The following is a 25,577-nucleotide window of genomic DNA, read 5'->3' as shown; positions in this document are numbered from 1 at the left end:
AGTGCTTAAGTTGCTGAGGCTGGTCTTGAACTAGGGATCTCCTCCTGCTTCAGCCTCCTGAGAAGCTGGGATTACAGGATTTTTTTTTTTCTAAAAAATTATGATTTTCTGAAAAATCATAAACATCAAAAGTCCAGGAAGTGTTTCTTTCCTAGGCAGTGTGACAATGGTGGAGAGAGGGCCCTGAATTGGGACATCTGTGCTCTACAATATCACTAAGAAGTTGTGTGAATTTGGCAAATCACCTAAATCCCATCTTGCTTTGTCATCTGGATTCTTTGTGGAAGATGGTACAGATGACTCTTTGGAAATCATTTGGGGCATTTGATTACTTGGGCAGATTACAAAGACACTTAGAATGAGGTTGTGGGGTTTAGAATAAATCCCAGAGCCTTTCAAACATGTAATTCTGATGGCTAATGTACAGACGTGCACATTGCACCTGTCTTATTAGGAAGTACCTTATCACTGGGCTCAGTGGCGCATACCTGTAATCCCAGTTACTCAGGAGGCCAAGGTAGGAGGATCACAAGTTCAAGGCCAGCCTGGGCAAGTTGGTGAGACCCTGTCTCAAAATAAAAACATAAAAGTGAAAAGGGATGGGAATATAGCTCAGTGGTAGAGCACTTACCTAGCATGTGTAGGCCTGGCTTGGACACCCGGTACTGGAAAGAAGTTGTTAAAAAAGCACCTTGCAGTAGAGAAGTATGCTAGAAACGGCGCAGGTTCCTTTATGCCCCTCTATTAGCTCCTCTGCTTTTTACAGTTCTGAGAAGTAGAACCAAGATGAAAAAATGGCTTTAAGCAAACTGCCTCAATAGCAGAATAAATAGGTTAACAGGTGGCTAAGTTTTTCTTCCATTCTCCTTCCCCCAGTTACAGATCATACAAATGCTTGCATGTTTGAGAAAATATCACCTTTTTCCTTTATAATTTGGAACAATCTAGGTCTAAAGCCAAACACAAAAAGATATGTCAGATGAACAAGAAAAGCCATTCCTTCCACATCTTCCCCATGCTTTTATTTGGTGATGCATCGAAAGTTTGTCAATTGCAAGAACACAAGACCTAGCTTGGTATACACCTATAAGTCCCAGTGACTTGGGAGGCTGAGACAGGAGGATAGCAAGTTCAAAGCCAGCCTCAGCAACTTAGTGATGCCCTAAGAAATTTAGTAAGAACTTGTCTCTAAGTAAAAAAAAAGAAAAGAAAATACAAACGGGCCTTGTTTGGCTCAGGGGTTAACACCTGCCCATGGATTCAATTCCTAGTACCAAAAAAAAAAAAAAGACCCAAGACTTATTATTTGCCAAGTGCTGGTCAAACCACATATATTGGTGTTAAGCAGAGAAAGTGACACTGGACAGAGGTCCCAGGAGATTCCTCCAAGGGGGCAATCGGACCTCAGTTTGACCTGGGCAGGTTCTTGATTTATACTGCTGAAAAGAATTCTGGGATGTGTCAAAAGCCAGGCACAAGGGGCTGGGGATATAGTCCAGTTGGTAGAGTGCTTGCCTTGCATGCACAAGGCCCTGGGTTCAATCCCCAGCACCTCAAAAATTAAGAGTCAGGCACAAGCAAAGATTTCATTAAAGGACAGCAAATGTGTATACACCCCATAGGCAGGATGTGGGTACCCTGCAAGAAGATGGTGATGCACCCCAGAGTTGTTAAGCTCTGATTGTATATATATTTCTTTCCTTTTGGGGTACTGGGGATTGAACACAGGGATGCTTTACCACTGAGCCCTTTTTGTTTTGAGAAAAGGCCCAGGTAGGCCTTGAACTTGTGATCCTCCTGCCTTGGCTCCTGAGTAGCTGCATTACAGGGATGGGCCCCAGCGCTCAGCGAAGGAGCATTTAAGACAAGACAGATGAATAGGCAAATGAACATTTTGGTGGGGTGGTTTTCAGTTATTTACAACACCCAGTTCTTTTCATCGGAGGGAGTTTCCCAGACTGCCGTGGTGGAGGTGGCCTCAGGTACTACAAGCCCCTGCATGGCCTGCCTGTCCTTTCCCCTGTACAAGCTTGTAGGAGCTGAACCGGGGTTGGCTGGGATCCTGCCCACATCTGTCTTTGTTCCTTGTGATTCCCATGACTTTCTGCCTTTTGGCTGTACCTTGTATCCCTTTGAAGCCTCAGGGGGGTGGCAAGGTGGGTGGAGGGCTGCAGAGGCTCCCCCTAATTTTACATTTTCACAGATATTCAGACATTAACTTGATACAAGGCTGTCATTTGAGTTGGGAGATGTAAATTGTTTTTAAGATTCAACCAGAGGATAGGAACGATAGTAGAATGAATCAGAATTATTACCCTATGTGCATACATGATTACATGACCTGTGTGACACAATATCATGTACAACCAGACAAATGAGAAGTTACACCCATTTATGTATGATGTGTCAAAACATATTCTACTACCATGTATAATTAATTAGAACAAACAAACAAACAAAAATATATGATGATTAAACCAGTAGAAACCATTCATCATTTATTAATTTTGGTTTATATTGTACTTTGAATTCCTGTTGTTAGGCAAGCATCTATTGGTCTCCTTTTTTCTTCTAAAGAAAGTCAGGGAAATGGACTCTAAGCCTGTTCCTAGTTAGCCTTTGACTGTTTCTAGCATCTGTAGAGTTCACTTGTTTGATTCTCACAATTTCAAGACCCAATGCAGTTATCAACTTCTTCATTTTACATCTGGAAGATGCCACTCAGGTTAGGGGAAACACCCAAAGTCCTGCAGACAGCAGGAAAATGACTCTCAGTTCAATGCTTCTGTGCATGCCTCCCTCCGTTCTGTATCTCTCTGGGGAAATAGATACACAAGACTTAAGATCACATGCCCATTTAATAAATGTTTATTCAATGAAAGGATGTATAAAAACTTACAAATCTGAGAACTCAACTATACATACAATAGGATGATGGGATATTCAGTTTTTAACATGTACATACAGTATAGCTATTGACTATTCTCCCCCTTCCCTTTCCCCTTCGGTTTTTACTTCTGGCTCCTATTTTGTCCTGTGAGACCATTCATTCTCTTATTGGCCTATGGAAAGATTAACGGACAACTTGTACTGCTTTCAGGTCAGTGGAGAAAATTTTAGGTGTTAAGGAAAAAAAAAAAAAAATCAAAAGAATACACATCAAAATTAAGTTTTTTTCTCCAAACGGCAAATCAGATTTTGTCCTGATTTCTCTTTGCCATTTTAGATACTTCAATGAATGTTCCCAGTGAAGTATTAGCACTGACTTTCAATAAAGTTACATTTCCTGCTCACACCTCCTCTTTAAGATGCATATTCCAATATTCTTTTCCCTGCAGTGCACACATTGATTTAAAAGCAGCTGGCTGGTACTGAAACAAATTTCCCACTGGCAACTGCTAGAAAATGGTATGTCATTTTCTATCCAGAAAGACAATCTATATAGTACTTTCAAATCTGACTTTTAAAACAAATGTGTCAGAAACTAAAATACAGCATTTTGTTGTTCAACTTGGAAAGAAGCCAGCAATTAGCTAAGGCATGTGCATTAATTCACCTGTTCATAGCAAGTGTCCACATTTTCTCTTATAAACACACAAAGTCACAGCTTGTCATGTTTTATCCAAAAATTAAGATTGCCATCACATTATTACTTTTTCTGTTTTGTGTTTTGTTAAAGTAGATTTCCTAACTAGTGATTTCTCTTAACTGGACATAATCTCAAAGGGTGCATTCTGAAACAAGACACCTGGAGGATAAATACTAAAAACGTTTTTCTTGGGTTTAAAGTTTCCCCACACCTTCTAGGGTTTGCATAGCACAGAGCCCCGCTTTATCTCTAAAAAGCATGCTGTATTTTCTGACATTGTTTTTCTGAGAAGGAAGACTCATTACCCAGGGAAAGTCATAATTTTAGCTTACCAAATTATATTCTTGTTGTTTTGTTTTGTTATAGACCCTTAATTAGTTCCATGTATGCTTTTAAATAATCTAAAACTTCTCAAAATCTATTTTAAGTTTACAAGTACTACCGACCATTATCTTTCCAATATCCCCTGAATTAAAGTAAATATATTCCAGGTTTATAATGCACAAAGCCTTTCCAGAGGTGGGGCTGGGATGGGGAGATGAAGAAGAGGAGAAGGGAACAGGGACCTGTGTGTGTCATAGTCTGAACTGTGCAGAAGCACAGTTCTGAGCTGGGGGAAGGGAAAGAAGATAGTTTTTGTAAAAATGACAGTTTTTTAAAAGACAAGCAACATTCAGTCTAGTAACACGGTTTCCTGTTCCTTTTTGATGGAAGCTAACACTGGGTGGTCAGGTTCTGCTACTTCTGAGTCCCCACTGCCCAGGAGAATGGACCGCCCCTCATCTAGGGCAAACACGTCTGAGTTCTGGTTTTGGCAAGAGTGTTTGACCACCTCATTGGGAGTCGAGAACGTTTTGTCACACAAGTTGCACTTGTAGGGTTTGTTGGTTTGCACCAGCATGTTGTCCATCTGACTACCTTCCTCAAATGTGCAGAGTTCCAGAGTCTGTTTGTCCACCATGGTGTAGGTGTCGATGCTCTGGTTGAGGCACACGTGCCGCGCAGCCTGGTTGGCCCTGCAAAAGCTCTTGTCACAAGTGCTACACTTGAAAGGCTTCCCGGTGTGTATGTACATGTGCTCCCTCCAGTGGCTTTTCTGGATGAATTTGCGTCCACATATCGTGCACTCGTATTTCCGCCTCTTCACCTCCCTCTCCTGGTCAGCCTGCTCCAAGTTGTCGATGTCAGCGATGTCTGAGGGGGGCGGGGTTTCCGACTGCTGCTGCCCATCGATGATGGGGGAGTCTGAGATGTGCTGCAGCTCGCTGTCACTGATCATCCCCGCTTCAGGCACTTCCATGGCGTCTTTCCCGAGGTCAGCGGCGTTGCTGCAGAGAGACAAGGGGACGCGGCTTTCCCCCTGCTGGCTGGACGTGAAGGGTACTCCCGTGTGAATCTGGAGGTGCTCTCGCAGGCTGCTCCGGAGGGTGAAGCGCCGTCCACACAGGTGGCAGGCGTAGTACTTGGGGAAGCTTCCGTTCCTCTTCATGATGCTTGGCTTGACGTGGGCAATGGTGAGGGACGCAGGCTGCTCATCAGAGGAAGAGGCCTCCAGATTGGTCTCCTCCCCAGGAGGAGGGGGAGGCACAGGAGTGGAGACGAGTTCTGGAGACAGCGAGGTCTGCAGGGGGTCCGAGGGAGTCATGTTGGTCTGGTTCACCTGGGCCAGATTGGAAGTCAGCTGCGACAGCTGTGAAGCCTCTGGCACCTGTTCCTGGCTCATCCTGGAGGTCTGTGGCCTTGGTTCTCGACCAAGTTTTTCAGGTGCCGAGGCAATCTTGGTGGCTTGTCTCAACTGGTGATCTGCGATCTGAATGCCATACAGCGAAGAGGCCAGTGGGAAGACTTGGTCAGGGTGAGAAAAGGTGCCTTGGCTGGCAAGGCTGGCTTCCTGGATCAGTGGGTAGGCGTGCAGAAACTTGATCCCCTGCTCTAATCGAACAGGGTCGATCAACTGAGGCGCCATCTTTCCAGTGTACATCAAATGTAAGAGATAGCTGAAGATGTCAGGCTGTATGTCAGTTGGTTTCAAACGGACGCACTCGCTGGAAGAAACAAGTAAAATGTGTGAGTAAATGTCAGTTGATGTCTCAAATGATAACATAAAGCCCAAAGAAGAAAAAAACAGACACATGAAAACAATGAAATAACATTTCTCATTTCTGCCTGTTGGAATCTCTTGGCCTAGCAGAGCTTTTAGCTAGAAGTCTAGAGTTCTGTATTGACCCACCCCACAGCCTAGCAGCAGATCTTTACAGTAAGTCAACAGTCTGATTAGAAAGTGTCTTCAGGTCTGAGCTGACCCTACTAGCACGGACAGTGTTGGCCACGCTCACAATGTTGGAGCTCCACGGCTCTCTCCTGCATGAGGGCTGAAGGGCAGCAAAGCGGGGGGACAGCAGAGAGGCCAGTCACCTTCCTGGTGCTGCCAGGTGGCATTAAAGAGCCGCTGTGGCACAACACGGTCCCTTTTGGATGCAATCATTAGCACCAGCGCCAGCAGGCTGCAGGGGCAATCCCTCATTAACTCCCAGTCATGCTTATTTTCCAGGTGAGGGTGTGGCCAAGGGACTGACCCTCTGCTCAGTATCACAGAGTTGGCAAGTGGCAGAACTGGGGTTTGAATCTAGATTATTTAGTCCCAAAGCCATCTCACTAAGAAACTTCAGAGCAGCAAAACAATTCTGTATAGCAAATACGGGGGGGGGGGGGGGGGGGTGTGATGATTCTCATTTGACAGATATGGAACCTGAGATACCAAAAGCTAAGTGACCTATCTGAGGCAATTAAAGCAGCTGGTGGCACAGGTGATTTTCTGAATTTCAGACTCTACTGCATTGCTTCAGAAACATCATCCTGATCAGGCAACAACAATAAGGAAGAGGTCCCCAAGGACTCTCCTCAGACCACCAGTAATGACAGAAATTCTAACACATCATCAGAAATCAATGATTTATATAACTACATATCATGAGGCACATTATCACCCACCAAGTGAACACATTCTATAAACAATGCATTTTCAGGGATTACGTCCTCAATATGCTTTTAGAATTCATAACAATTTGATCATAAGACTTCTTGGTATTTTAGTTCTCTTTTGAATGTTTTGGTAATAATGTTAATTTTGTTATTAGCGAATATTTTTTCATATGCTAAAATTTATAAATAGAACAAAGTGATTTGAACAATGACTTGTGACAGGACAGTTTTGAATAATTACTGCATAGCCGTCAATTGTGTATACTAAGAAGACTGCATACAAATAACCACGTGGTTATTTGTGCCTGACTGCAGAGGATGGAAGCCAAAGAGGAAAATCAAACATACAAACTAGTATCCGTTTGTGGGCTTGGTGGTGCACACCTACAGCCCCAGCCGCTCGGGAGGTTGAGGCAGGGGGATTGCAAGTTCAAGGCAAGTTCAACTTAATAGTTGAGACACTGTCTCAAAAAATAAAAAGGGCTTGGGGTGCAGCTCAGTAGCATTCATTACTACAGAATAAATAAACAATAAACTTCAAAACCAAACCAAAGAAAAACAACTAGCATCCTTTTGACAGTCCAAATGGAGGAGTAAATGTGACTGCTTTTCTTTTCTTTTAAAAAACACACACAGATCATTTATATTTTCACTTGGAATCTTTTTTATTCCTTTAAGTTACTTATATTCCTTGAAACAGGAATGTAAATATGGGGGTGTTTTCTTTTAGCACAAGAGGAGTGCCAACAAAAGTATCTGAAGAGTGTAGTATATTTAGATGCTCTGGTGAAATTTAATAATCAAAAAAGCTTCAAGAATTTTATGTGACGAAGATGACTTTAGTAATGTAAACAATCATCTCCCAGGGGAAGAAGGCACTGGAGGAACCCTTCCAGAATCAGGCAGAGGTCCAGGGAAACTTACGCCTTCAGAGATACATATTATTCCCAGACCAGTCCTCATGGGAGAAAGAGGAAATAGAGGGAGTGGAAATTTAAAGGGGGCCTCCCCCCAACTTTAAAGCATCCATGAAGGGTATTACTTAGAGTCCTTTTCCAAAAAATGCTCAGTGTGTTATAATTTCTCTTACTTCTGGTTGGATAGGCTGTCCTGTCTATTCCTTGAGAAGGGTTACTCCACAGTAAACCTCTTAAATTTTAAGCAACTGTGTACAGTCCCTGGTGGTAAAGCCAGGAAGGAGCTAGGGAGCCCACTGCCCACACTTCAGTCAGGCTGGAGAATAAGGACTACCAGGGCAGGCAGTGCTGGCCAAGGGCCAGGCAGAGGAAAACAGCCTATCCCTAGGGTCACAGCCAGAACCCCAGGGCCCAGGGAGGTCTTCAAGCCACCAATTTAGTTTCTTTGTTTAAAAAAAATTTTAAAGCAGAAGCTCATGTGTATACACATACCCACACACACAGTTAGATAACAGGGGCATTTTTCAAAGTTTCAGATGTCATATTCCAGCCACCACCATCCTTGACTGCTCTTACTCCTGGGCAGCCTGACCTCTCAGCTCACTGGGGACCAGCTCCGGTCACTTCTAGTCCTCTACAATATAACCTCGCCTAATGTATGATTTGTGGACTTTTGCTTGGCATTAACACTTTATGCAGGAAAAAATGTGAATAATGTTTTATTTTTTGTTTAGTCAGATAATTTCCATGTTCAATTTGTGGTAATTTCCATGTTCATTTTTTCTTTCACTAGAATTTTAAGGTGAGGAATTTTAAACAGTGCTGAACATCATCAGTGGTTGCACTTGGCAAGACCTACCCTGCAACAGCTCGTTTTTTGAGGGCTCAGTCTCTAGACATAAACCAGAGACAGAGACAGAGACATCTAGTGGTAACTACAGGGCATAAAATACCCTAAGTAAAACCTGAAGATTCCCATTGTCCTCTGAGTCTCTGAGTGCCAGGCGTGGTCACAGTGCTATGTGGAATGCTCCGGGCCTCTGGCCAGTGTTTGCCTCAGTGAGCTTGCACTCTGCACCTGGAGCTGCACAAGGCTGGCCAGCAGTAGCTGCCCAAACTGCTCTTGTCACCTCTGGTGTAATTCACACTACTGCTTAAACTTAGGACCTCCTGTGACACCAAGATCACACTCCCTTACTAGAAAGACACTTGTTCACTACCCTATAGTTAAGTTTCCTGCATTTAACGAAAGCCCATTACATTGTCTTTACTCCTCAAAATTAAAATATCCTTTTTGAGATCATTTAATTTACTGTATTGAAGCTACTAAGTGCCAAGACCTCATTGGTCGTGAAGTCTCTAACACAGTAGAGTTAAAGGGGTTCTTTCTTTCTTTCTTTTTTGCACTGCTGGGATCCAACCCAGAGCCTTCTAGCGCCATGCCAGTGCTCTACCACTTAGCCATGTGCCCAGCCTGCTGTCGCCACTAAGCCTGCAATCCTGTTATTTTGTTACTGGCCCTTTTGCTCTTCCAGATGTTTATCGAGTGGCTGTTCTATTGCTTGCACACATCTCAGTTATCCTCTGTGGTGTCCACAAAGCTGTGTAACACCCCATCTCTGCCCTCAAGAAACTTACAAATGAGGAGTGGAAATAAAAACACAAACACCAACCATTTGGGAAAAACGTACAGCCCCTGGAAGTGGCATGAATAGTGCTGGGGTCATACCCATGAGGGAGGAAGGAGGGCACTTTTGATTATTTTGTCTGCTTGACAAGGGAGGTGCCATGGCAGAGAGCTGAGAGCTGGACTCAGGGAATGGTGAGTAAGCCCGGGCAGCTGCATCAGGTCCTGGGAAGTGTCCTGTGGAATGTCCCCAAGGGACGAGGCCGGAGGATCAGGCTCCAGACCCACGGCCAGAGTAAGGAGCCTGAACATTGTTTTTTATGCAATGGGTGTCCTTGTGGTCGATCATCAAAGACCTCACCCAGTTTAGTAGCTTCCCATCAAAGGCACTCTGCAACCAAACAGTGTGTGGGACAGCAACCTGACAGGATATGAAAACGAATGAACAGAAAACGGAAGCCAGAACGGAAGGACAAGAGTGAAAGGTATTTTGAAGGAAACACAATCTGGGGGTTGATAAGATGTGATCTGAAAGACATGTTAAGCTTGGGTTACCTGGAGATGCAACAGGCAGGTCAGGGGCTTGAGGGTAGAGACTGAATTCATTTTGGATATGCCAATGAGACAGAGGGGACAGTCAAAGCTGAGTCATCAGTGGGTTGCCAGGATGGGGGACAGGGGTTGGGAATGGGTTCTGCAAACAGAAAGACAGTGGCCAGAGCTGTAACCTGCAAGTTCCCAGCAGCAAAGGCAAGACCTAGGATAAGCACCGGCTTCACAGGAGAGTGCACAAGGAGGGCAAGGAAGCCCGAGACCAAAGCTGAGGGAGGCCTGGGCCCCGAGGAAAAGAACAGGGGCATTCAGTCACACGAATCAGGAATTCTGATTCAGCTGGGAGAAGACAGCAGAAGTGCTGCTGAGGACAGTAGGATGGACACTGGGAGAAAGGGTGACCTTTGAGACACGACGTCAGCGGAGTGATGGGAGGAAACCACGGTGCAAATGACAGGAAGAGGGTGAGATGAGGAAGGTGCACAAGAGGACACAGGGGACTCTGTTGAGAACGTTCACAGTCAACTAGAGGAGAACAGTGCTGAACTCAAGCGGACAGCAAGGCGAGGGTCCTGATCTCCCACAGACCAGCGGGGCACGGGGAAGGGACCAAGAGTAAGTATGAAGTACAGAAGGAAACCTGAGAGACACAAGAGAGGTCGGAGGACCATTCTCCTCAGACACCAAGAGGATCTTTCTCTAAAACACTTAGGAGAGAGAGGAAGAAGAAAACCTGAGCAAAGACAGAAAAGAGGGAAATTCGGGGAATTCATGTCCTCCAGCTTCTCATCAGAATGGGACTAAGAGGAAGGACTTGTTGTAAGCCTGGCAGACGCTCAGGCACTGGGGCTGCAGGAGGGAGGGCTTAGACAATGGACCTGGACCTGCCATCCAGACCCTGCAGGTGACACCCACCGAGGCTATCTAGAGGGGGAGGGGCTGCATGGGGCAGAGAGGTCGGTGATTCTCAAGTGCTGCTGAAAGCATGAGGAACCAAGAAGGGCAGGGGACAGGGTCACAAGGGAACTGGGCACCTAGGAGCCTAGGGAGAGGCAGAGAGACCCATGGACTGGATGAAGGCAAAGAGCGTGCTCAGAGGACAGAGGAACATGGAGTTAGGAAGTCTATAGTCATTAGATTATTATCAACCACTTTAGTTACCTGGTCTGATGGACAAACAACATCTTAAAGTAATTGGAGAATGAAGCAAGAACTGATTTGTGTGCCTTGAAGTACACATCGCCGATTGCAACCGTGCAGTCACACAGGAAACCAAACTCTCGCTGAGCGTTTAACTGCTGCAGTAGAATAAGTCCATGGTTGGTCAAATCCATTTTTTTAAATATCTGCAAAGTAAACAATTTTATTTTTAAGAAAGGTGATTCACAAATCAGAATGTGTCCTTTATAGTCATCAATAATGATCATCACTAACATGTCATTGCAGGTATCGAACATGTCAGGCATTGCTAAACATGGTCCATAAATTAACTCATTTGTCTTCATAACAGTCCTAGGAATTAGGTCTGCCATGATTCCCGGCTTATAGATGACAACAAATGCCGTAACTTAGGAGGTTTTGTGACTTGCCCAAGTTTACACAGATGGTATGTGGAGAAGCCAGTAAGAGAACCAGGTTGTCTACCTCCAAGCATTGAGTCCCTGGCACAGCAAATATTCCTGGAACAGAGAGTCTTTTGCAGACCCCAAATACATGTTCTAATGATCTGTCAGAATTTGTTCAATTTTCCACAAAGATTGATTAATTAAAGTGTTGGGTGGAGTTCTAGTAAGGCAGGATGGAAACCTTACTAACTCTGGGGGTTTTCTAACTCCTCTTCATGCACATGCAGGTGATAAGATCCCTCATACATTCTCCTGCCCTTTTCACTCTTAACACCAATCCAGGGAGGAAGCAGGTCTGGCCTCTGCCTCCCTTTTGTGGAGGAGGAAATGGGATTTGATATGGGTAAGGTATTTGCCCCAGGCCTTCCATCTGAAGGTGGGGGAGGGAGACAAAATTTAAATCTGAATGTTCCAATAAAAATTCTATGATTTCTATTATTCAAACAGCATCCCAGCAAACTAGTAGAGAAACTATCAGATTTTGCCCAGCTCCCCAAATCCCTAGATCACTCCCTTTCCACAAACAGCATTTATAAAAGCCCACAACACACAGATTAACATTATAATTCTTGCTGAGAAAAAAGTGAATACTTTCTTATATTTTGGATCAAGGCAAAGATGTCCCTTTTCTCTGGAGGTACTCACCAGTACAACTATGCAAAAAATGAAATAGAAGACATTCTGAGGGCAAAGGAAGAAATAAAAGTGTCCCTGTTTGCAGATAACATGATTGCAATGGAGAGAATCTCAAGGAATCTACGAAAACTCCTAGAATTAATAAATAAGTTTGACAAGGTCATAAGCCTACAAGATAAATATACCAATCTAGTAATGAACGTGTGGACACTGAAATTAAGAATGTAATGCCATTTAAAATGACTCAAAAAACAAAACACAGAGTTGTAATCAACAATGTGCTGGGGAATAAATCAAGAAGTGTTAAATAAACGGACAGACACAATATGCTTATGGATAGAAAGACTTGACATAATAAAGATGAGTCTACCCCAAGCTGATATATAGGTTTTACACAATTCTTATCAAAACCTCAAGACTTTTTTGATAGATAAATTATTCTAAAATGCGTATGTAAAGGCAAAGGAACTGGAGTAGCTCAAACAATTTTAAAAAAAGAACAATAAAGTGGGGAAAAATCAGTCTACCTATTTTCAGGATGCATTATACTGGCATGAAGTTAGAAATGTTGGAACTGGCAGAGAGACAGATGGGCATCAATGCACCAGAACAGAGAACCCAGAAGTAGACCCATGTAAATACGCACAATTAATTTTTGAAAGAAATTCAATTACTTTATCTTAAATTAGACAAAATTTTACAATATACAATTGATTGCTGACACAGATACAGAAGCAGAACCTTCTCAAAAAATGGTGCTGGATCAATTGACTTCCACAAGCAAGGAAGGCAGGCAGACAGACAGCACTTGGCTAAGCCTCACACCTTACATACAAATGAACCCTAAGTTACCACAGCCTTCAATGAAAAACACAAGACTATACTATGTTTGGAGAAATCCTTCAGAATCTAGGGTTAGGCAGAGTTTCTACACTTGACATGGCAGTAGAACATTCATAAGGAGAAAATAATATATTGAACTTCATCAAAATTAAAACTTTTGCTCTGTAAAAGATTCTGTTAAGAGGATGAAAAGACAAACTAAAGACTAGGAGAAAAATATCTTAAAAAACTTTTGCAAAATACTCCTCCAACAAAGGGATAACATCTGCAATGCAAAAAGATCTCTCCAGGGCTGGGATATAGCTCAGGGGTGGAGTGCTGGCCTAGCATGTTCAACCAACCAACCAAAATACACACACACATTCTCTCAACTCAACAGTAAAAAACAACTGAAATAGAAGATGTGCAACAGACCTGAAGAGATATTTCACCAAAGAGGATATACAGATGGCAAATAAATACATGAAATTGCTCAATGCCATTCCCTAGGGAAATGTAAATTCAAAACACAATATCCTTATACACCTATCAGGATGGTTAAAATAAAACACAGTCACAGTAGTACCAAATGCTCATGAGGATGTAGAGAAACTGGACCACTCATACGTTGCTGACAGGAATGTAAAATGGTGCAGTTTCCTTTACTTCTGGAAAATAGCAGTTTCTTTAAAAACTAAACACACAATTATCATGTGAACTAGAAATTGTACTTCTGGATTTACTTCAGAGAAATGAAAACCACATTCACACAAAAACCTGTACATTATGTCCATATCAACTTCATTCCCAAGAGTCAAAACCAGAAGTAAATGAGAAATAATTGGTGTGTCCCTATGTGGAAAGCTACTCAGCCATGTGAAGAAATGGTATTGATATATACAACTTGGGTGAATTATGCTCAGAGAAAAAGGTTAATCCCTAAAGATCACACACCATGTGATTCTTTTGGTATACTGCTCTTGAAAATATAGAAATGAACAGACTTGCAATGGGGGGGCAAGGGGGAGCAGGTGGGTGTGGCCACCGAAGGGCAACCTGAGGGATTCTGGTGATGACAGACAAGTTCTGCAGCTAGAGACTACATCAATGCCATTATCCTGGTTGTGGCACTAGATAGTGCTATAGTTCTGCATGCTGTTTCCACTAGGGAGATGGGCTAACGAGTGCACAGGATCTGTCTGTACAATGAAGGTGAAACGATCAGAATTAGGAAGGAGAGACAGAAAAGAAATGGGGTCAGGATGAAAGCCACAGACACTGCCAGGTTGCAGAGTAACTGTGATTACAGAGAAACGTCACTCTAACCTGACCGCCCCAGGAGGACTTCGAAGCTTGTCTTCAAAGCTGTTCTGCCTAGTGTCAGAGCAACCCCTTCCCAGTGTATTCACCTACCTTTCCTCCAGCAAAAGGTATCACATCCTTGAGACCCAGTTGTGAAGTGCTGCCCTGCCACATACTGACTATGCCCTGGCTTACCCGTGGGTCTAGGCAGCTTTCAGTCCCACACCTTTGAGTGACACCTTTGACAGAAATATCAAGTACATCACCAGTTATCCCTCCAGGACAGGAGAGGCTGTTGCTCATGAAGGCTGGCTGGCTTACTATTAGCCCCTCATGTCCACATGCTGTTCATTTAGTTTCACACTTACTTACTGGAGATAGTTATGGTATTGCTACTCACTTTATGAACAAGGAGGCTGGCTTAAAGAGGGTAGAGCTTGCCTCAGTAAGTTCAAGAATGGAATTCAAATTAAGGTTTACTTGATAACAGGAAATACCATATTTTTATTGTTACTTTTAAATATATACACTTGCTAAGAAGTCTCAAATACAGCAGGTGCAGGGGCACATGCCTGTGATCCCAGCAATTCCAGAGGCTGAGGCAGGAGGATGGTAAGTTTGAGGCCCGTCTCAGCAATTTAGCAAGACCCTGTGTCAAAATAAAAATAAAAAGGGCTAAGGATGCAGCTCAGTGATACAGCTCTTCAGTGATAAAGAGCCTCTGGTTTTCAATCTCCAGTACCAAATAAATAATAATAATAATAAAAAGACAAAGACTCAAATACTATGGACAAACAAAATGTGAGAGCTGCCCAGCCATTCACCCATTTCTCCACACTCTGGCTAATACTGGGCATTTAATTACTGCTTTACCACTTTCAAAAGAATCTTTGCTGAACATCACTTTTGTTTCTTTTTTTTTTTAACTTTCTATGAATTTAAAGCATATTTTACATTAATTGGCCACTCTTATTTCCTCTAGCATCTCTACATGAGCTTCGCCCATTTTATTCTTTCTTTTTCTTTTCTTTTTGTAGAACTGGGGATCAAACCCAGGGCCTCACATTTGCTAGCCCAGCACTCTACCATGGAGGTACATCCTCAGCCCTTTTTATTTTTCATTTTGAGACAGGGTCTCACTAAATCACTTAGGGCCTTGCTAAGTTGCTGAGGCTGGCATCAGAGATTGCCAGTGTGTGCCACCTTGCCCAGCTCTTGTAATTTTTTTAATATTAATTTTATAAAACTCACTATAACATAAGGAAAATGAGCTCTGTGTCACATGCTACTAACATTTTTCTTTCTTCCTTCTCTTCCTCCCTTTCTTTTTTTGCAGTGCTAGGACTGAACTCAGGGCCTCACTCATGCTAGTCAAGTGCTCTATCATTGAACTAAATTGCCAGCATCTAATTTTCTTTTAATTTTGTTTAGATTTGTGTGTGTGTGTGTGTGTGTGTGTGTGTGTATACAATCAAGGTTTGAGCATACTAAGCACAAGATCTACTACTGAACCTCACCTCCTGCTCCAAGGTTCTTAGTTTTTACATCAGTGGATACATACAGCACTCTCTTCTTTGACATAGCTAAATGTATGGCTCCCTCTCTTTCCACAAACAAACTAATATAAGTGTACTCGTCAACCCACAAGAATGAAGCCACAATAAAAATGCTGAATGTTCTTTTTTATAAGGGAGGCTACTCGCTATTTTAGGATCTCAATTTAAGAACATCTCTTAGATCAAGAAATGATGAACATAAGTGTTCAAATATAGAGGGAAGAACACGTGCATGGCTCTCAGAGAAATGAAAAAAGCAAAGGAGGAAAACCAGAGGATGAGTTGCATGCTCAAAATTTACATGGGGAAAAATACACAGGTCAAGTTTTAAAAAAATCTTGAGATCAAACACAAAACCTCTAGACTTTTCCATATGTGAATTACCAGAAAACAAGGGGTAATAGAGGGGACTGCTCCATAGGCAGCTCCATCCCACCCCTCACCCCAGCGACAGCTTCCTGGCCACCCCCCACTGTTTCCATGAGGCTTAACTTGCACAAAAATACTGTGTGGGCCCAGGAGGCAGCCACCCCTCCCCCAGGGAAACAGCATCTGCTCTTCTGACCTCCACCACTGCTCAGGACAGGTGCAGCCCCTGCCACCTGCTGGGCTGACAGGCTCACCAGGGTCAGGGAAGACCTCTGCTGCAGGCCTCGGCCTCTCTGTGGTACTTCATACCCTTTTTTCTGCATTGATAAGTCCTCCTTTATGGTGCTGGGGTCACCACTCTCATTTGGCCTCAACTCAGGCTGTCACCTTGCTCCCTATCTAGGAGGCCCCCCCACCCTTTTTTTGGTATTGGAGATTGAACACAGGGGTGTTTAACCACTTAAGCTACATCCCCAGCCCTTTTATATCTTATTTTGAGACACTGCTTAGGGCCTTGCTAAATTGCTGAGTTTGGCCTTGAACTTTTGAGTGGCTGGGATAACCAGTGTGTGCCACAGTGTCTGGCCCAAGGAGTACTCTTGCTGTGCTCTCCATGCCTGGTCCACAGCCGCCTCCCAATGCTCTTGGTGAGAGTATCCACTTCTGCTCAGTGTGCCACAGGAACCCTACACTCAGTAGATGTAAAAGCAAATGCCCTATAGGCTCCTCACACTTCTACAAGAGACCATGAAAACCTGGGGCACAAACCTGTTCAGTATTCCCCACCTCAATGCATGCCCCCCACCCCCTTGACCAAACCAGAATCTCAGCACAGCCTTCAGGCCTCCGTTTCTCTTAGACCTTGCCTCACCTGAAACTTTCCCCCATGCCTCATCTTAGTTTTACCTCCCAATCCACCTCCCATTTCTGGCCTCCTTAACCCATCCACCTTGTAACAGCCAGAGTGAGCTTTCCCAAGGGCAAATCTGATGGCTCTGTCTTGCTCCATATCTTCCTGTGACTCCCCACGAAGAAGCCCTGACCGCTGAGCACAGCTTTGACTGTGCCATCTCACTGTTGCTCAGTCTGCACAATGTACTCCAGTGCTGATCCAGCTCCTTGATTTCACACTTACCATCCAACCAACCAACCAACCAACCTCTAAACTGGGGGTCCAGAGTGATGCTCTCTGTTTATTCTGCAATCAGAACCAAGCTATTTATAAACCCTACAGGGACAGGGACTTTTGCACATGAAGAAGCAGGAAGGACATATTATCAGCATATCCTTCCAGCTGGCATTACATTCAGTATATGAAAAGGTTTTTCAATTTGCAAAAAAAATTACAACATAAACTCTTTATGACATTAAAGTGTCCAATTATTTATTGATGCAAGACTGTTAGTTTGGTGATCTTTACAAAGTGATTATCAAGTGTGGAGCTTGTTCTGAAATCTAAGCCCTTACTAAAAATCAAGTTTCTGCTGGGGATGTAGCTCAGTGGTAGAGCACTGGCCTAGAGGTGCGTCGCCCTGGGTCTGATCTTCAGCACTGCAAAACGACGACGATAAAGATCCTCTTTGATTGGAGTGTGCTGATCATGGAGACAAAATGATGTTTCACTCACAATTTCTGGATGAGCTAAGTGGAGGAATGATAATTTCTCTTCCCAGAGGGCCCAGAATGGCCAGGCCATTATTGGGCTCCTAACAGTGTATAACACTCACTGCTCTCCAAGGGGAGCACTCAGCCACCTCATCTCTAATTCAGCCCAGGTCGGGAGAGATGGGCTGTGTGAACAGCAGCTTAGAACTTATGCTTGGACTTTTGAACTTACTTTCATCACGCTCATCATAGACACACACGTACATGTTCACACATACATGCGTGTACCCATGCTTGCCCCAGCCCTAGAATGCTCTTCTTGCCTTGGAGCATCTGTGAATGTGCTGGTTAGGTCGGCAGCCCAATGCTCTAGAAAGCTAACACACAGTCCTTATCATTCACTCGTGCCTAGCTTTGTGTTCAGTCTTTGCTAGACAATCTGCTAACGGCTGAGAAGACTGCTGAGTTCTCCAGTCACACCTGACTGATATGGGATAAAAGCTTGTTTTTTTTTTTTAAACCCTGGGCTGAATTAAAAAACTCTCATCAACTTAATGTGTATTATATTTTGGAAGAATTTTTCAATTTAAAATGTCACTTAGTGTTTCTTGCTGCTAGTAATTAGGTTCTGAGTCTACTTTAGAGTTTACCATGACCCTGCAGAGCAAAAAGCCTGGGAAGAATGAGGCACCACTGAGGCCCAGGTAAGGACTTTGGTCCTTATCTTAAAAACAATGGGAAGCCTCCAAAAGGAGTTAAGCCTGTGACACAATAGAATAGTTCCACTGCAAAGACTACCTGGCTGCAGGTGCAGAACTGCCCAAACTGGGGAGGAGGGACAAAGGGCAGGCAGAGGAGCCTTTCTTGTGGTCTAGAAGAGAGATGAGGAACTAGATGATGGGGATCACGAGGAAGGGACTAGGCAGGATTCCAGAGATATTGAGAAGATAAAAAAATCAAGAACACTGGTCTGTGGGTCAGGTGGAGCAGGGTGGGGAAGAACAGCAGGCCCCAAGATGACTCCTAGACTTCTTCCTTCTATAGCTGGGTAGGTGGTGCTGTCCACCAGGTGGAACAAGGACAAAATCCCAGGTGGGTGGGGAAGAGCATGCTAGGTTGGAGACACTGACAAGCCTCTCCCTCTTTGCCCCCTCCCTCCAGATGTGGAGGTGATAGAGTGCCTGTTGATAGGTGATGCTGGTCTGGGGCTCAGAAGTTCTGTGATGTCTGGTGGTCTTCAGAGAAGCCAGGCTATCTGACTCAAGAGCCCTGTCCTTAAATTACTGCTCTTCAAACGGCTAACAAATAAGCTGAAGCCTGTCTTCTGGGTATATGCTTCATTCTCTGGGCACTACCCACCTAGTTCCATATAGCACTACTCCAAGTTCTCTTTGTGTGTGTGTGTATGTGTGTGTGTGTGTGTGTGTGTGTGTGTGGTACTGAGGATCAAACCCAGGGCCTCATACACACTAAGCAAACTTTTTAAGTTATTTACCACTAAGCTATATACCCAACTCCCCACTCTTCTCTTTTTTAATTGCTGAGGCTGTCCTCTTTCGATTCTCCTACCTTAGCCTCCAGAGTAGCTGGGGTTAGTTACAGGAATGAGCCACCAGGCCAGTCTTTCACAGTTCTAAATGATCCTGGTGACAAAGGGCTGGCAATGACAGGACATTGAAGATCTATATAAAACTTAACACTACAAATGGAACTTTAAAAAGAGGGGAGGCAGTTTTTTAAAGTTGGCTTTTGTTTTTTTGGTAGAATGCTTTCTTTATGTGTATATATGTAAAATGTTTTAAAAAATTAGTAAACAAACAAACAAACACCCCCCCCCCAACAAAACTTTCCAAAGCCAAGTATAGATCATCTTTTAAACTATTTAATGCTTTGCGCCCCTGTTTCCACCTTTGACAACAGGACACTGATCGCCCAGCTGTCAAGTGCTTTCAGTTGGGCTGGTGCTTAAACAAGTTACTTTGGAGATGCAGCTGAACAGGACACATATAATCACATTACATTCTGACAATCTAAGTTCTTCCTTCACTTTCAGTATGAGAAGTGAAGACTAAAACGGCTTTTGGGGATTGATGAATTACCTTCTAAAGATAATAGCTCTTGGAAGACGCTAAACACCACTTAGACTACCCATTTCAAGGGCACTAAAAGGGTTCTCTGAAGTCCTTGATTTTATTTAAGTGAAGCATAAATGAATGCTGCAATGCACGAGGCACATCAGCAACAAAAGCAGAATTACTCACAAGTAAGATGGATTCTTTCAAGTAGCTTAGACCACTTATTAGGATAAAAACTGCCTTTCCAATTAGTAGTATTAAAAATTAATGTTGGAGAATCCATGAAGGAACCTGTATGAGGTGGTCATTTGAATTTCAACATATTTTAAAACTGCAACTCAAAGATAAGAAAGGCATCTTAGTAGTGATGATGAACTGGTATGTTTTCCCTAACATTTCTTTTGTTAACCTTCTTCCATAGTAATTAGAATAGCACTTATTTTCACATTGGAAAGCACTACATTGGTAAAAAGATTTGTTTTTTCAATATTTTGCTTATGTTTACATTTAAATTAGATTTTAATTTCCACATGTAAATTGCAGTGAGAAGGGGGCATATCAGGGATATTTTAGGTGTCAAGTTAGAAGTAGGTCAGAGAATTATGGCTAATAAAAAGTCGATATTAAAGTGATAATTCTAAAGAAATTATGCTACAATTAACTTCAAAGAAACCTACATATGATCACCCCTAGCAAAATTAAGAACCCTAATCTGCTTCTACTAACCAAAGTAGAGGCTTCCTTTTTTATGTGCCATATGATGATTAATAAAATTAGTCTGAAGAAAACATAATCACTTACAGGTCTAGTAGCAAGTGTGTTTAACTGAGGTCTGACTTGAATAGTATATTTCTGTATTTTTAAAAAATGTTTATTTTTTAGTTATAGGTGGATGAATATCTTTATTTTTTTTTAATGTGGTGCTGTGGTGCCTCACGCATGCTAGGTGAGCACTCTATATCTGAGCCACAACCCCTATTTTAAAAGAGTTTCTCAACTTTTTGGTGTTAGGACCCCTTTATGCTCTTTAAAATTATTAAAGACATTTAATTACAGCTACTCGGGAGGCTGAGGCAGAAAGATTGTAAAGTTCAGAGCTAGCCTGGGTAACTCAGTGAGGTCCTATCTCAAAATAAAATTTTAAAAAAGGCTGTTGACATAGTTTAGTGGTAGAACATTTGCCTAGCATGCTTAAGGTACTGGATTCATGCCCAGTACCAAAACAAACAAACAAACAAAATTTTGTAAATTTATGTAGATTACAACTAGTGATATTTACCTTTAGAAAATATAAAACTTAGAACTTTACAAGGATTTGATTAAAAAAAACCCCACTACACGTTAATGAATAACATGTTTTAATGAAAATAACTGTATTTTCAGAAACAATATAAAAGAGTGAAGTGGCTTTTTAAATATTTTTTCAATTCTCTTTATTTTAATAGCCAAAATATCAGGTAATTCTGAATATTTTTCTTTGATATTACACCAAAACTTGGGATAAGTGTTAGCTTTTTAAAGGCTAGTTGTGCAATCTAGAACGGTAACAATGACTGAACTTTTCCTTCTTTGTTTTGCTAAAATTCATTGGTATATGCACTTTGAATGGAATTTTTCCCACGCATGATATTTAACATAATTCACCGGTTATTTGGAAAATACTGGCTCACTGAATTATGCATATTTTCCCAATGTCAACACATTGAAAGGACAATAATATCTTGGTATTATTATGAAAACAGTTTGATCTCAAAGACTCTTGACAGGACCCTAGGGATTCACAAGGATCTGTAATGCCACACTTTTTGACAACCACTTTACAAAATCATTTTGGGGACTTGGAGAATCTAAATGACCAGCCTGGCCCAGGAAAATGCATGCTCACTTTGAAATTGTTTTCAGATGATTATTCATCTTCCTTCTGTGCTGAATTTAGATGATGCACACAATTTTAAGGAATTTTTCACTTTGCAAGAGGTACACTGAAACCTTTTGCAAAGTGAAAAGTAGTTCCAAAAATATTTGTCCACATATCTATAAGTGCTTTACAAATTCCTATCTTTACATGGTGAGCTTTCTTGTAATGAGAACAAAAGTCTCATGGTACATACCTCATGCATGTGAACTGGGGATTGTATGTTTGGGTATAAACATCAACCTTGAACTTGGTCTCTACCATGCAAGAATGGTCCTACATGTCTTGGATTGTCAATCATTGTTTTGTGTGGTATCTAGGCTGAACCCAGGGTCTATTGCATGCTAGGTAAGGTCTCTACCATGGAGTTACACCCTGAATTTTTTGTTTTGTTCTGCGATGGGGTCTTACCAAGTTGCCCAGACTGGCCCATCTCAGCCTCCCCAGTAGCTAGGATGACAGCGTGTTATCACCATGCGGGGCTCTGATTCCACTTTTTTTTAATTGGTACGAGGGATTGAACCCAGGAGTGCTCAACCACTGAGCCATATCCCCAGCCTTTTAAAATTATTTTATTTAGAGACAGGGTCTTGCTAAGTTGCTGAGGCTGGCTTTGAACTCACATTCCTCCTGCCTCAGTCTCTAGAGCTGCTGGGATGAGCCAATGAAAATTATAAACTTATTGAGCATAATAAAGCTCTTAAAAATGTTCTCAATCTAATGTTTAGAATGTTCACAATAATTTTCCCATCAGAAAATAAATTCAATTCCCTTTTATATTTTCAGGATTGTGTTCGGAGACCCAAAAAACTCAAGGAAATAGGAAAACTGCCTTGCCTTTTTGCCAGATGCATTTTGAAGTTTATTATAAAAATCTGTAGGATATCAGCAGTTCTTCCAATCTTCCTTTCTTGTGCCTGATGCACACTACTTGACCAGCTTTTCAAAGTTTCAACAGGGAAAGGGATGGAAAGAGGAGTGGTTCTTTGGATGAAGCATCAAGAGACACTGAGAGATAGCAGGTGGATCCCCTACCCTAAAGAAGTTGGTCCCAAGCAGATGCCACACTTAGGTCTTAGGTATTTTCTTCACTGGGCCTGGTAATTCTCAAACCGGGGAAAGCACATCCTGGTATTCAAGGACAAGCAGTAGATAACTTGAAATCACAGGGTTACAAGAGGCATCTCCTTCCGGGGTGTGGTGGTAAGTAAATTTTTATATTATGTGATCTTACAATACTGCAAAATTTGGAAGTTAGTGCAAAGCTTATATTAGTCCTTTTTTTTTTTTTTTTTTTTTTTAAAGAAGTTGTCACTGGAAGTTTTTATTCTGTGACTTAAAACTTGTCTAGTGTTTATACTCTGCTGCTGGAAAAAGTTTCCACCAACCTATTTAAGTCTTTTTTGAAAAGCTTTAAAACTGGCAAATACGAATATGGACTGTAGTATAACACTTTATGTGTGGTTTATATTTCCATAAGTTCCTCCACTGTTGACTTTTGGTGGCATTTAATACCACGGGTGTATCACTTCTTGTATTTTTAGATATTATAAAGGTTTTAATTGCAGGCCAATTTTTTGGCTAGAAAATAAACATAAATTTCACGTTTATTAAATGAGAAATGATCAGTTTAAAAGAAAGCAATATTAGTGATACAATTACTTTCTTCTTAAAAATTGCCTTTTAACAGTTTACAAACATCTGGTTACATACCAAAGTTATTAGGAATGCCCCCCCCCCCCCATCTGTTATTTTCGGCTTATGCTCTCGTTTATAATAGAGTTTCAGGTGGCAGACTCAAATGTTAGTGCTCAGTACACCATTGGGCCGTCAGGGTCTGTACGGACGGCCTGGAAGTCCTCTGTTAAGCAAAACCAGACGTCCTGGAGTTCTGTGAGCCTGAAATCCCGGCCTTCTTTTTGCCTTATTGTATTACAACAACTTGTGAAAACGAAGAGCATCCAGGCTCACTCACACACCACGCAGACCCATTGTATGATGATGATAGAACAAATGAACAATGCAAATGGGTGGGGGAAGTAAAGAGCTCGGGTTATTTCCCCGGGGCACAATTAGGAGTTCCAGCGGCGGGTGGAAGTTCGTGCTGTAAATGGTGCAGCAGTAACCACTCTCACACTGCCCATTCGACTACCCTTCCTCGCTTTTCCCTTTACTGCCTCTTTAATTCACCATCAGCTGAGGCCGACAAAAACCTTGCTTCCTACGCAGCTTCTGACTTAACGGTTCTCACTGCGGTTTTGTTTAAAAATTAATGGTTAGGGGGTCTCGCTGCACCCGGAAGACGACTCGAGCCCCAGACCGGCCTCGCGGCGCAACCTCCCCTTCCCGGAGCCCGGCGGGCTGTGCCGAGGCGAGGCGGCAACCGCAGCTCCGATCCGGCAGCGCGGCCTTATGGCGTCCGCGCCCGTATAGAGGAAGCTCAAGGCCGCAGGCTCCGCGCGCTCAATACCCGCTCCAGCCTCAGCGGGCGACCCCGGGCAGCGACCACGGAGACCAATGCGCTAGGCAACCCAGAGCCGCCCAACGGCTGCGGGCCCCACCCAACCCCGAGCCCTTGGGGCGGGGGCTGGCCAGGGGCGGAGCCGGGGCGCGCCGCGCGGGGTCCCCGGGCCCCTCCGGTCTCACCGGCCCCGCCCCCAGCCCCCGGGGGCGCAGGGAAGGGGAAGGGAGGGGCGACGCACTTCGGCCGCGCCGCACGCTCTCCCTTCCCTCAGCCCGCGTGCGCGCGCGCGCTCGCTCTCTCCAAGTCCCGCGGAGTTTAACACAATGCCGACGCCTACGCCGTGCGCAACGCCCCGGCCGGCGCAACAGCCCCGGCGCCGGGGGCGGGGGCGGCACAGCTAGGGAGAGGAGATGAGCGCGCGCGAGAGCCGCAGACAGCGCGAGACCCGAAGAGGCCGGAAGCGCGCGTGCGCGCCCCCGCCCGCGAGCGGGGAGGCGGAGCCGCAGCAGTAGCGGCAGCAGCTGTAGGAGCCGCTGCAGCTGGGAGAAGCGCCAGAGAGGCCGGGCCTGCTCCGGTCGGACCGGATCCCTCCCCTCCCCCTCCCTCTCTGCTCCCCTCCCCCAAACCCACTTCCGCAGCTCGCGGCCTTGCCGCCGAAGCAGCAGCGGCGGCAGCAGCAGGAGGCGGCTGCGGGGCGTCGAGAGGATTACGCACCTGACGGGCCCGCCTCTTGGGGCTCCAGCGCGGGACGCTCACCAGCCGCCGCCGCTCGGGACGTACTTCGCGGTGGCGGCGGGAAGGGAGGGACCGGCGACGGAGAACGGAACGCGAATCGCCCCCCTCCCCTTCCTCCCTCCCTCCCTCCGATCCGCCGCCCGCCCTCTCGGCTTCCGTCCCCTCCCCCTCCCGCAAAGCCCCGGATGGAGCCGCCGCCGACTCGCCACCGCCTGGCTCCGGGGGATGGTTTTGTCAGGCGGCCAGAGCCCCGGCGCCAGGCGCAGCCGCCACCGCCCCCACGGGCCGCCCCTGCCCTCGCTTCCCAGAACCGGGTCCCGTGTGGTCCGGGCCCTCCGCCTGCCTTCACCCGGAGCCTCGGGACGGGGGTCATTCGTCGTCTTTGTTGCCACCGCCGCTGCCGGAACCGTTTGCGAGCTCCGGTGGCCCCCGCCCCCCCTCCGCCTTCCCGGAGCCCGGGCCGGGGGCGGCACGTGGGCACCGGCCCCGGGAGGCGGAGGCGGTGCGCGCTTACCTGTCGCCGGTGCTGCTGCGGCGGGGGGTGTGGAGGAGGAAGCGCTGGGCAGCTTTGGCCGTGCCTTCCTCCCCGCCGCCGCCTCTCCTCGCTGCTGCTGCTGCTGCTGCTGCCGCCGCGGTCGGTGTCTCCGGCGCGGCGGCGGCGGCGGCGGCGGGGCTTTTCCTGTCCGGTTACGTTAAGGTCACATGACCGAGAGAGCGGAGCGACTAGTGCAAAGAGGCTGAGAGCGGCTCCCGCCGGGGGGGAGAGGCGGCGAGAGAGCAGTGGCGGCAAGAGCCCCCTCCGCCCC

General features: G+C 44.6%; 1 protein-coding gene across 2 annotated transcripts; it reads right to left on the bottom strand.

Annotated features, from left to right (window-relative positions):
- Positions 1-2,852: 2,852 nt before the first annotated feature.
- Positions 2,853-25,376, bottom strand: Zbtb2 (zinc finger and BTB domain containing 2). 2 transcript variants are annotated; one of them, XM_027939540.2, is made up of 3 exons: positions 25,286-25,376; positions 10,829-11,013; positions 2,853-5,634 (listed from the first exon to the last, which is right to left on the bottom strand). In XM_027939540.2, exons 2-3 carry the CDS (start codon positions 10,999-11,001, stop codon positions 4,263-4,265), a joined length of 1,545 nt encoding a protein of 514 aa, XP_027795341.2. In that variant the 5' UTR covers positions 11,002-11,013; positions 25,286-25,376; the 3' UTR covers positions 2,853-4,262. The 2 variants fall into 2 exon arrangements, with proteins under 2 accessions (XP_027795341.2, XP_027795342.2); XM_027939541.2 differs by lacking the exon at positions 25,286-25,376 and adding an exon at positions 24,751-24,832.
- Between the last annotated feature and the right edge of the window lie 201 nt (positions 25,377-25,577).

This window comes from Marmota flaviventris, chromosome 6, assembly GCF_047511675.1.
Source record: "Marmota flaviventris isolate mMarFla1 chromosome 6, mMarFla1.hap1, whole genome shotgun sequence".
NCBI classification, from domain to species: Eukaryota; Metazoa; Chordata; class Mammalia; order Rodentia; family Sciuridae; genus Marmota; species Marmota flaviventris.
The sequence above is the reverse complement of the archived record's forward strand: the minus strand, read 5'-3'. Positions and strand labels throughout refer to the sequence as shown.